The sequence below is a fragment of the Hyposmocoma kahamanoa genome, unplaced genomic scaffold (genome assembly GCF_003589595.1).
Source record: "Hyposmocoma kahamanoa isolate Upper Pololo Valley unplaced genomic scaffold, ASM358959v1 78, whole genome shotgun sequence".
Lineage (NCBI taxonomy): Eukaryota > Metazoa > Arthropoda > Insecta > Lepidoptera > Cosmopterigidae > Hyposmocoma > Hyposmocoma kahamanoa.
Genome location: NW_020653945.1, coordinates 1,906,647 through 1,919,856, shown reverse-complemented (window position 1 = coordinate 1,919,856; position 13,210 = coordinate 1,906,647). Strand labels below are relative to the sequence as shown.

General features: G+C 38.3%; 1 protein-coding gene across 2 annotated transcripts in view; it reads left to right on the top strand.

The window, feature by feature from the left end:
* The window catches only part of LOC113233032, a 56,646-nt gene extending 50,038 nt beyond the window's left edge, over positions 1-6,608 (top strand). Inside the window, exons 4-7 of one of the 2 annotated variants that reach the window (XM_026467977.1) lie at positions 256-339; positions 2,192-2,319; positions 2,761-2,856; positions 5,521-6,608. In XM_026467977.1, the coding sequence (XP_026323762.1) occupies positions 256-339; positions 2,192-2,319; positions 2,761-2,856; positions 5,521-6,038 (826 nt within the window). In that variant the 3' untranslated portion in view covers positions 6,039-6,608. The remainder of the gene's footprint in view (positions 1-255; positions 340-2,191; positions 2,320-2,760; positions 2,857-5,520) is intronic. The other variant, XM_026467978.1, reaches the window with a different exon arrangement.
* The last annotated feature ends 6,602 nt before the right edge of the window (positions 6,609-13,210 follow it).

Here is a 13,210-nt window from a genome sequence, read left to right as displayed (position 1 = left end):
TTTATTGAGTTGGGGGTCAGGTGACCATCCTGGAGCCGCGAGAAAAAATATGAAGACTGTAACCACTTACATAATTCAGTGTAAACAAAACAAAATACTGCTGCGTACAGACTCACTATATCACATGTATTGTCCACGTAAACTCTTGTTAATTCACCTATACAAGTACCGATTCTTTAAAGTCTAACATATATAGCATGTTGAGTTGTCAAAGGTAGGTTACATACATTACATATAACAAGAGGTTTGTTGCAGGGAACAAGGCGGGGTAATGGAGCCGACGACCAGTCGCAACGCGAGTTCGGGACAGGTCAGCCGATGGGCGTCGCTGAAAGTTAGGTAAGGATTGTTTTTGTTTATACGCCAACTTTCGGATTAATTACTTAAGGCTGTAATCTATTTGTCATAGTCGCAATTCTTCATTGCATACGCATTTCCTTTCTTCAAGGGAGTCACTACATTTATCGCAACAGATACACACGTTACATTACAGACACATTATCCCGGTCAGAAAAAGCTCCATGATATTATATAATAGAAAAGACGTGCGTTTCGCATCGGTTCGTTCGGCGCGGCTCGACACAGTTCCGCACCGAATCTGGAGGTCTACTCTCATTCACATGACGGCTAATCGGCGGCGTCGACCCCGATCGCCAGCGGCGAAGTCCGAATAGCCTCATCGTCGACCGAACAGCTCCAAAGGTGCGAAGGCCACATTTCATATACCCGATCCGGGGCGATGGCCGAAAGGTGGCGACGAACAGCTGCGTCGACGGCGAATCGGTTTAATGCGATAGTTATAGATATAGATAGCCAGAACACCAAAAATGTTATACTGTGCCCTTGTGCGAAGCAACTTGGAGTATACCTCTCAGATCTGGAACCCAACGCATAACATCTGTATTTCGCGTATTGAAAGAATTCAGAAAAATAATCATTCGCTACTTATGTTTTAAAATTAATCTTTAAAAAAATTAAAATTAATTTTGGTTTGTTTAACACAAGCGTGCGTACGTTATGAAAGTTTTGCTATTGTATTTTTATTAGTAGGAAACTGTTTTTGCTTATAATTAATATAGTTTGTATTACATTGTGGTACAAGCTATTTGTACCCTCAAAAATAAAATAAATAAACAAGTGTAGTAAAACATGACCGCTTCAAGCCGATTCCGCGTTGATATGTGTGGTAACTCCCTTACTTGAGGAAGATTCTTGTGCTGCTAACATTGACTCAAGCAACAGTTTACACACTAACTTCTAACCTCTATTTCTTACGAATGTAGATAAATGCAGAGAGAGAGAGAGAGTTAGGTTTGGTTCATTGGGACAAGTGAAATTGCGATTCAGATTCACAATTTGTTTAAAGAAGATGTTACAATTATTAATACAAAGATCGAACACTCAGAAAAAATCCTTCGATCCAGCCGGATTCGAACCGACGACGTTTTCGGTATGCTAGAAAACGTCGGTTCGAACTGATCCAGACTGATCGTTGAAAAACCAAATACAAAGATACGACGCAAGCACATACACAAATTCGTGAAGTCCCCTGGTTAGTTCGGGAGGACAAAAAATCCTCTTCGATTTTCCGCCGATTTGGTCTGGTCATCGAATATGTAACCAGAAATAGAGATGAAATTTAATTTAATTTGTTCGAAAACTATTCTGCCAAATCATTACTGTGACAACTGCGCTCCGATCGGCCAGCCCGAATTGAAAACAATTGACGGGTGTCGTCAATTGTTTCGCTTCAAATCGACCAGTTCAGCTTTGCTATAGTAGACGAAAATTAAAAATTACATATTTGATATTTGATTACCAATGAAATATTATTCCGTTTGTTTTGTAATTAGATGTTTCGCTGTTTTTCCCACACCACCGAATGGAACAGCCCCCATTGTTAGAGATGTTATCTTTATTACAGTAAATACAGAATTTTTTCGGAATATACCGAGACGTATACACAGGTCAGTCGTTGTCGCTGTACTATTTGGCGCAAACGAGAGTTGATATTTAAGTGATATAAGGCCCATTTGCCTAATGAGTTGGCAGGGATGGATAGTCCTTATTTCATCTTTATTTCTGGTTATATACTCGACGGGTCTGGACCTAATCGGCAAAAGCATGCGTGCCTGGCATCTTATACAGAAATTCTATCTCTCATTTAATTAATAATACTTCTTTCGGTCAGGGTGTTGGTCAATACGCATCAGTCTTTGATGTTCGTGGTACACAACGTGGTCGGCTACTTGCTCATGCTAGCTGTGATGGTCTACAACGTTCATTTGCTGCTCGCTGTCGTCTTTGGCATGATGCTTGGTTAGTATTATAAGTCCTCAATATTCACGCGTTCTTGTTTCACAGGTGGACTTTAGAGACGAGACATTATGATAATACTGGGAAATTCATTCTCAGTTAAGAGGCCATACTCTTGTCGGTGTAGCCTCCTCCATTCCTCACGAATCATAGCCAGCTCCTTGACCTCTTCATAGCTGTTCACTGGATGCTGTTCTCTGTTTTTCTCTTCTTTTATCTTCCCCTGGGACATTCTAAATTACAAAATCTCGGAACGTAGGTGGTTGGTACTACGGACAAATCTCTCTAACGCTTTATCATTGTACTACGTGTCCTTTAAATAGCAATTTCTTATTTGCTACTCTAATAACCGTAACTAAAGTATATCATTTCTAAATATTTATTCGAATTGACAATCGTGTTTAATTGAAATAACCGCCTAATGGAACTTTTTTGATCTTTCAGGATATTTTCTACTCGGTCCGAAGCTAACACGTCTGCAAATGCAATGCTTCCGATCCAAACGCACAGTTATTTGTACTCCCGAGTGTGATGATACAGGTAATGTATTTTAACATTCATTCTTTTAATTTTAAAGTAAACCTTACCGTTACTTTGCTAGAAACGATTAATTGTTGTAAAATCGGCATGACTGTGTTTTTTACTTGTCCATACAAGAGCCTATCCAATATTTTCTCCATCGCTCGCTATTTTGTTCGGTGTTTATAGCTATGGAAAAGATTTAATAATTCACCAAGTTGGAGCGACGTTGCAACTAGACTAAAGTAAAACTCGCTAGACAGGAGGTATAAAAATAGCTTATTGTCTCTGAAACTGTACTACTCCTATTGAAAATTAACGCTAATCTTGTGTTGCTCATAATAAGGTTCATTTTATTGGCAAGAATTTTATAGTCAAAGCACAGACAAAAGATCAATTAAACAAGACACCTGATATTTGTTTATTTATATCTTATAGTTCCTCGCCTGATCTCTTTTTTTCTTGTGGCTGAAACGCTAACCGCCAAAAGCCAATAAAAAAATAAACAAAAAAGAATCCTGTTCTTGAGCAAGCACCATATCTTTCTACGTACTACAGGAACCTTATAAGTTCAGGTTCTGACCCCAGATCAGCCAGTGTACAGGGTTCTCCCAGGTACTTCACTTGACTTCATCCGGTTCTTCGAGAGGCTAGTGCCTCGGGTGAGCCTCCCCGGGTGCACGTACAGTACCCTCCCTATTTTCCAGATAGGTACCGGAACTGTAGGCCCGCTCACTTTCCGTTGCGCATTGCACAACTACCTGTTGCCACCGCTAAGCCGTCGACTCTGAGTCCACTACCAAATCTCCTCATTGGTGGCGGAGCTGTAAGGTACGCTTACTTCCCGACGCCGAGAAACGACGTCTCTTCAGTTCCTAATAACCTAAGCGGCTGGAGGGACCGGAGGATATCTAGTTTATCCTTTTCTAGCTCTCCGGGCTAGTGCCGGAGATGCCAGTCACGGTGTCCTTCGACAATGTCCGGACATAGCTTCCAACTTAAAGGGCAATTCACGTGTCCCGCGCGTCTGCTCGCATACAGACCCTCAACTAGACCGCTACTAAGACGCACTAGCTGCTCACAAGACAGACGCCCCGGACACATGCAAAACCGGAGCAGACAAACATGTCCGTCTCTGCAGCTAACCACCAACCCCAGCGAGTCCATACCCAAGTCCGGCTCCGCCAGAGACGCCCGCCCAGGCGTATCACTGGCGGAAGGCTTGGCCCGGACGCCCGCTGTACCCTGGTGTTGCCGTCGAGCTCGTAGTCTCTCCGGAAAACCCTATCTCTCGGGTCAGTAGGTAGGGACTAAGGATCCTACTATTGAGTAGTGCATTTTCAAAGTCAGTATGATTATTTAGCTATATTTATTTGGCCATATTAATAATAATAATAATAATAATAAATTTCTTTATTCAGACATCTCAGGTCCATATTAAATGCTAAAAACATGAAACCTAATTACGAGGCGCCAAAAAGTCAGAAAATTTTTTAGTCGCTACTGAGAAATAAAATGTCGCTTTTGTTGCCAAAATGCTGCATAATCTAGTAACAACGATCTAGTCACTGAGTTGGTGAAAAGTCGAGATATGTATATAAAACCAATTGGATATCGTTATTTCTTATTCCCAAATCCTGTTCCTAACATCACTGTGAAGTGACGATGTGCGTAATGTTATCATTTATCACATTAATATCTATATCAGGATGCAATCTTATTAATAGGTTCCATCGATAATAGTGATTTCAACTAGCATAAATATAAATACGTTGCTAGTTTTCAAGGTCACGATACTATTGGTAATATGTCTATAGTTTTACAGTGGTTTTGAAACTCTATAACACTGATTTCTGATAAATAAAGCTTGTTACTAACGCATACGTCCGTCGTATCTTAAGACCGATGCAACACGGAGAAGTGCAGCTGGGATGTGTGCGAGGGCAAGCTCTGCAAAAAGATGGACGCCGTTGAGCTGCAGCAAACTGAAACGCAGCTGTCCACTGATATATCTATCTACCTGCACCGATAATTTATCTCGTATCTAACATTGTCATCTGCTTTATCTGGTTGCTATCTATACGTTACCTTATATTGCTTGCATTTTAACTGCACCTGCATTTTAAGTTGATCTGTATTTTAAGTTAGTCTGTATTTTAAGTTGGTCTGTACTTTAATTTGGCTTGTATTTTAACCATGTCTGTATTTTGTCTTATTAAAATTTCTTATAATTTAACTCACTATTAAACGCCTACACAAGGCGTTTAATAGGTTAAATCTGTCCTAAAATACACATCGGAAGTGTCTAGGGGTCAAGGTATCTTTTTTAAATATTTGATTACCCTATTAAAATTTGATAAAAATATGTATATAAATTGATTAAATTGACCCCCAAATTTAAATGGGCCCAATACTGAGGTACCTTCTTTCCAATAAAAAAAGAGTCATCAAAATCGGTTTACAAATGAGTAATCGCGAAGCATACTATACAAAAAAATTTTTCAATTATTTTCTCCTTCTTTTTTGAAGTCGGTTAAAAAATTAATAATAACGTCCTTCATCCCAGACACTTTTTATGCGTGTAAAGTATACTGCTTCATTGTAATTTGATTCGGACAAATAGAAAGTACCTAGAAATAAATTGGTCTCAACTTCTAGTTTTTATTTATAAATTTCATTTTTCAGCTGAAACAACACCACCTCTGTTAGAGTCGGGGTCTAACTCCGAAACGGATCTGTTTATCTGTCGTACAAGAACCTGCATGCAACCATCGCAATCATATGTAGTCAACACATCGGGTGAAGGCAGCAGTGAGTTGGGCAACGCTACGTGTTACTACGGAGCCAAACGATGCCCGTCAATGGTCGCGAAAGCGAAAAAACTCAAAACTCCCTGCTCTCACGCTCACGACAGCAGCGCACACAATCACGCAGAAAGCGAGAAGGAAGACAGTCCCAGCGTAGAAGACGTGCAATTATTACGCACAGAGCGCCAAGGTTGTTGCAAGAAGAAACAAGAACCTCCACCTGAAAAGAAATGCTGTAAAAAGACGCAAGAATCTGTTGTCGTTGTACACGATAGCCCGTGTTGTAAAGAAGAGAGCACCGAACGGGATAGCAAGCAAAGGGAAGACAGTCCACAGATCTCGTGCTGCCACAGCGCAAAATCGACCCCTACTGAGAGTCAAGAACAAATTATGTGACGAAAACGGAACAAGGGTTTCGGATGAAGACAGGACGATAATAATACAGGATCCAGCATAATGTCCTTTATTACTAGAAAGGCGACATGGGAGAAATCCTTATTTAATTGCTACAAATTGCGTGCGCACGAGTCCTGTTGATAGAATTCCTTTGGCCAATAGATTTTATAACGTATTAACGTGTAATAGTGTGACCGCATGTTAACGCTACTATCCGTCTTTTTGCGAAATTCTTATGTTTTTATATTGTATACAAACAGTCAAAACTATCTGTCAGGATAGTTACCGGTGTTACCGGTGTGGGACGTACATAAAGCACAATTAATAATAAAGTGTTATAACCGTAACCAGTGATTGGAATTGAGGGTGTTAATTTAGTTGAACTAAAGAATAACGTTTTTAGTTCTAATTAATTCTTTTCTACAAATCCTGGGACTTTTCGGAACTAATTATATTTGAATATGCGTTTTATTTATCCATAAGTTGAAGTTTTTTATAATCAAGTGACGGGACGAACAAGTTGTGCGCCTGATGGTAAGCTACACGCCTGTCCAAACAGTTTCAGTGCCACTCAGCTCTTATATTGCAAAGATCTGAGGGGCACTGCCACTGCGCCCGTCGCTCTGAGACATAAGTTGACAAATCCTATGTGCCTGTAAGTTCTCTAGCACCCTAACCCTTGGCAGAAATAGATAAGGTGGCAGTACTTCCCTGGACGAACTCTTTTACAAGGATCTCTAGAGCTATTGCAAGTTTGAGTACATTGTTTAAAAATATATATTGTAGTTGTGTTTTCATAGCTACGTACGTATTTAAATACTTTAGTCATTTAAACAATTAACATGAGACAAAATTCTTTTGGAATGTTTATTTAATAAACAGAAAAAAAAATTATATTCATTGATGACGAAATGGGTATGTCCATACTAAGAAAACGTCATACTTTAGGTCAATTACCTCCCTCAATTCCGATCACTGGTCATAACCCGAAAAGTAATTTTTAGGAAAGTGATTTATTACCTTGAGTTATTTTAGGTTTTCTCGATTTCTCAATCTTCAACTGGACATTGGCATCTTTCGCCATAATTAAAAAAATTACCGCACATAGTAATTTTTAACCCTGACTTTGGCAAAATCATCGTGGAATTCAATGGAGCCATTATAAAGAAAATGGAATTGGAAACCATTTTTTCGGATCTAAATCGCATTTACTTTAGATTTATTTTAGTTTGAATTAACAATAGATGTAACTGGTTGACGACTTTACCTTCTCAGTCAGCCGTGACCATGGGACCTGTAAGGCTGGTTTCACAGCGGTACAGTCCATACGGACTGTGCGCCTGCGGGTCATCCGCATGCGTAGAATTCGCAGTGCTCTGAATCGAGTAGAGTATTTTTCAAATTTTATTCATATTCAAAGGTGACCGTCAGGACGTCTGGTCGCATCTGGCACTGAGTGTATATTCAAGAATTGCTACCTTTTCTAAATAATTGCTACCTTTTGGTATATTCTGCGAAATCAAACAAAAAATTGACCAGCCATTCTGACGTCAGGATGGCTGGTCGCCACTTTGTTTAGCATGAAGGGAGTAGATTTTCCAGAAGAATGTATTACCAATAATTGCTACCTATTTGCTACCTTCACGAATTAAAGGTATACGCTTCCTATCTACCTTAGTTAAAAAATATAAACGATTGAAAATTTTACTAAGAAGTCATCTTGCCATCCTGACGTCAGAATGGCTGGTCAAGTATTTTTTTTTATTTCTCAGAATATATCAAACGTAGCAATTATTTAGAAAAGGTAGGTAAGGTAGCTATTCTTGTATATACGCTCAGTGCCAGATGCGACAGGCGAACAGCCAATCTGACGGTCACAATTCCAAGATTTTTCATTGGCATTTGACATTCATAAGGGTTAGTGACTGTACATTAAAAATAGGGTTAGTGTTACAAATAATAAATTATACTTAATTTTTGATATGCATTCCCCTGGACCCTGAATGCAATAACACTCAAGAGGCCGTTACCGCTGCCACGAATTCTGCTCATCAAGAAAGCCACTCTTTTTCGCATAATAGCCGCAAAGCCACATGCGTGTGAGTAAGCATTCCCGATGCAATGCAAAAGCGTGGCAGCTGCAGCAGCATCCTGATTATATTATTATACAAAACACGTAGGGCGCTGAGAGCTTTGTGGGTGATGACATTTGCTAGTTTTCATAAAATTTTAAATAGTCATGTAGTTGTTGTCGATATATTTATCGATAAATAGTGGTAGAAGGTTTTGCCATAAATGTCTAAATTGTGAATGTTACTGCGCTCTGATGAATACTAATTGCGTTATTGCCTTCTTTATTCCTATTTTGACCGTTGTCCTACTAGTTTCGAAATAAACTTTTATTAATGTACAATTTAATAAGGACAAGCGAATTCGATTACCTATCTTGAATTAAAATGAAAAACTTTCAAATATGTCTCCTCTTTGTATTCTTAATAGACATTAGTCTGAATGTAGTGTATGTATGTATGAAACATACAAAAATTGACAATTCAAATGAACCTGTGCCTAGCGGTTGGACGAATACGATACGATAGGGCCAACGATGATTCAAACGATACAAGTTCGGCGATTTATTGCGTTAGCCAACATTCAGCCGATAGTTGAGAGAATATTTATCGATTGCAATCACTAGCATGAACTGTCATTTTACTCCATCTTCAAAAAAGACAGGCTATAGTTGACCCATAGGCTGCATGTGTACAAGGACTGACATTATATGCACTTACCACACTGCACACACCATGTACAGTACATCTCGCAAACCTACGGGTCAACATGTTGCCCCTCGCTGCCAGCACCCTACGCTCTCTATCTCTAGGTCATCTCCGTGACCCAGAGCCCTTGGTACTTAAATTCGGTGACTCTTTACACCGGGACCGTATTAGAGTTTATTATAGTATTTAATTTAGTGTGGCTACTCACAGAAGACAGTCACCTACAATGATCGCACGGGTGGGTTGTGCGGAATTCACGCGGAGCGTGTTCCATACGGAGCAATCTGCGTTACTATAAAACGATGTTCTAACGCCATACGTGTAACTCTGAAAACCGGCCTTAAAGCGGGAAAGCTTGGTTTGTATGAAAAATAAAATATACGCGATTTTAATTCGAAAAAATAGTCTAATTTCTGACAAAATAAGATAATTTACTTACATGGTTGATACCAAATATTATTAAAATTGTATTTGGTATGTTAAACGATATATTAATTTTATTTCCTATCTTTTTTATTCATTTTCAAAAAAAATTGACACTGTATTATTTAGAGTGCTTTATGTACTTCCAGAAATAGGTGCTCTCTTTGTTTCTTTAAGAGCGGTTACACACGACGACTTTTAGCAGAGCGATATAAAAGCGCGTTTATGAAACGAACGTTGTTGCGATTTGTAGACGGTTGCAGTCGCTTGTGTTGAATTATAAACATGCATTGCGATTGTATTGCTACTGAAGACTCAGTACTACCTCAGCTTGAATTAAATTTTTTCCCGTACTGTATATCCGTCCTTTTGCGCGTGTCGAGCGACAGGGACAATGGCTTTATTTCAGAATTTATTTTCTTACAAACGAAATTGAAGCCATCTGAAAAATGTGTACCGTATACTATACGTGTCCGTTGGTATAAAAAAAATCATTGGTACATGTAAAGTACTTATTGAATACATCGGTTTTATTTTAATTTTTTTTTTTTAGGAATCATGTTTTCACACCGTGTAGTAATCAGTGTATATCCTCAATTTTACTATATATTTCTTACAAAGTGATAGATTTAACACTTTCACTGTTATGCGGAATGAACCAAAGCCATTTGAGGTTGTGTCTATCTTAAGTCGCGCGTGTGTGTAAAGGTAGAACTCTTAGCGACTGAATCGCTGCAGACGCGCTGCTAAAACTAGCCGTGTGTAACAGATCTAAGGATGTCGTGCTTTTTTCCATTCGTTTTATAATTATAAAGTTCAAAATTAATCATGTTTCTTTACGAGACCAATGTAACAAAAAAAAGGTTTGTTATAAATAATATCAAAGCTATGTCGCAAACTGTTTCAATTACTTTAATCGGTTTTATTTTATAAATAGCGGATAAATTAGTTTTAATTAGACCATGACCAGACTTGTATTGTGAATATGTTATCGTTAATTTAGAACGGATTATTGTTAAATAATAGAGGCTGCTGCAGTGGAGTCGTTATGAACTGAGTAGTTACACCGTAAATCATATTGATAGTGCAAGTACACTTCCAATTCAATATCTTTGTTTCATTGGTAAGCAAATTACACTTGAAAGCGTTAAATTTATTGAACATTACTTACTACTCCTTCGTAAGGCAGAGTCCCATGACAAAAACTTGAGGGATTGTTCCTGTTTATAATTGAAAACCAAAATTTGCAACAAGCGCATAGAAAAATACGTAAGGTCTGCTGGTTCGTTTAGTGGCCTAGTAGGCGGAGCGTCTAGCACGTATTGCTGGAAGGCGCTGGTTCGAATCCAGATCGAAGGAATTTGTCTTAGTGTTCGGTCTTTGAATTGTTCTTGTTTGTTATCAAAATTTATTTGTTGTATGCGTCGTCGGTGAGTCATTGGGGTATTGTTACTTACTTGATCTACAACAATATTGAATTTTAAAACAGGAAGTAAATATTTTAAAACAGTCATTAAAACCTAAGACATGCTTCTACAAAACACCGACGATAACATTCTTATGACGAAATAAACGCCCAATGTAATTTTTAAAATTTTCCATGTGGGTATCTAGGAAAAAACATATTTCGTACAATATGGTCTACTACAGATTCTAAAATTACCTTACGTTTAACTGAAGAAACTTTTTTCGTCACGTCATTTTGTCGATAGATTCATTGACAGTCTTTACATCACTACGGCCCCTCTATAAAAGCACTAAGTATGAGTGAGACAGACTGATATTGAAACGGTTAGGAATCAACTACTCAATTCTTAACGACCTCGCTAGTGATGAGAAATGAACTGAGAGTATTTTTTCTTTATATTAAACTTTTAGGTCCAGATAAGTTTTTTGTATAGTTTATTTTTGCTACATATCATACATTATATTTAAAAGTATTTATCTAGTTTGTATTGTCAACAAAATGTAGTTACCAATAGTAGTTTAGCATTGTTAGAGTAACATTTATGGGTTTAAATTAAGAAAAATCACGAAAATGTCTGCATTGTTGTTTTATGCGGTTCCATGGTCCCGAACATTGTACGAATTCGTCAAGCTCGTCCACCAACCAACTTAGAAAAGTTCATTTCCTATATTGGTTCTCCGGGAAATCGATCCCGGGACCTCCTCATCCAACGCCAGTCGTTGGACCACTGATAAAAAATGTGATTTCAAATTGTTAACCTGTTTAAAAATCATGGGGAAACAGCTTCCGTAGCGGTATCTTCGTATAGATAATCAAACGCACGTTTTGATTATAATGTATGTGAGTACAACTTAATTTCGGTAACTACTGGTAGGCCAAGAGTCAAAATAAGAATAAAGAAAGTCATGATGCAATTAGCAACCATACATTTTTTGGCGAAATTTTACCTTCTTTCACAATTCTATCCATAAAACCATCGACAACAACTACAGGACTATTTAAAAATTTTACGAAAACTGACAACCCTGCCAATGTCATTTCAAAAATTATAATTATGGCTATATTAGCTCCCCCAATTCCGATCACTGCTTATTACATAGTACAATTAAAAATATGTTAAACGGGTGTCACCACATATATATACTTGGAATCGGTTTGAGCCGGTTAGAAAAAGCTTTGTCTCCGTGCAATAATAGCGAAAAAAATGTTGCGCTTGTCGCTTTCGCTCGGACCGCAAACGCGACCGAGTGAAACTGCTTCTGAAAGTTTCTGCTTCTGAAACTTCCTGAAAGTTTCAATGTAAATGACCTCGGAACCACATGTACTTGACTAGTGTAAGATTTTCGTGAAGTTTCAAGATTCAACATCGAACTAGTCGAATTTCTTTGATGAAAGCAACGCTCAAAGTTTTATGTACATAAAGTATATGCCATTACTGTTCATTTTATATACAATAACACTTACAATAATAACGCATAGAAACCTAGTCCGCACACGCAAAGTGAGGCAAATTGAAGCGCTCCCAATGGGCCTACACGAGCAGGCGGGCCTTCAGTGTTCAAGGTCAACTTGCACCGCGAACAGATCAAGAATTTTAGCTAAAAATGACGGAATGTGCGGTAAATGAGTGTGAAAATACGTCAGACAAACATAAAATGGATACTAACATCACATTCCACAAGGAAGTAACGCGTTCAACTTGTATTTTTATATAAATATTCACTAAAACCGAAAATTAACCTACTACTAAAACTAGCCTACATGAATTTGATTTTTGCCTCACTTGTGACAGTTCGTTTGATATGAAACTATCATTCTATGCGTTATTATTCTAAGCAATAACATTAGTTTTAGTGTATAAAAGGGCAAATTATTGCGAACTTGAAACTTGAGGTTGTAGAAGCTTATAAATTGACGGAAATAACCGTGAATCTGTTGATGGCAACAGCAACATGGACATACGACAAGATAGATTTAAATTTGAAATAGGCAAATTATTTCAGTAAAATCGCAAAAAACGAACGCCTAACGTTTTGGTTATCGTGGTGTTGATGCAAGCGGGTGCTAGGAGAAGTAGGAACGGACAATGCCTATTTATCCAACTTTGTATAGCTTTAGTATTTTACATATACTAATGATTTTTTTAATATCAACTCAACTAAATAGAACACGTCGTATACTACACGATATACATTACTGAGCTCCGGTTTTGAAGTGCGATATATATTTTCGGGGTTCCTGAAACACATTTCCGTTGTTTTTTTCCGTGTTTTGAAAAATGTTACACGCGATTAAGCCAAACGAAGTGTGGGCTGTTGAGGCAAGATAGATGGTGGATGAGAAAGTTGGCCGGTAGCGGCTGGATGTGGGCGACTCAGGACCGGGAGCGTTGGCATGCTCAGGGGGAGGCTTATATCCAGCAGTGGATGATTACACGCGATTATAACCGGTCCGAAGTAAAAATCCATCGTTTAATACTTGGTTTTGGTTGTTCCACTAGTCCA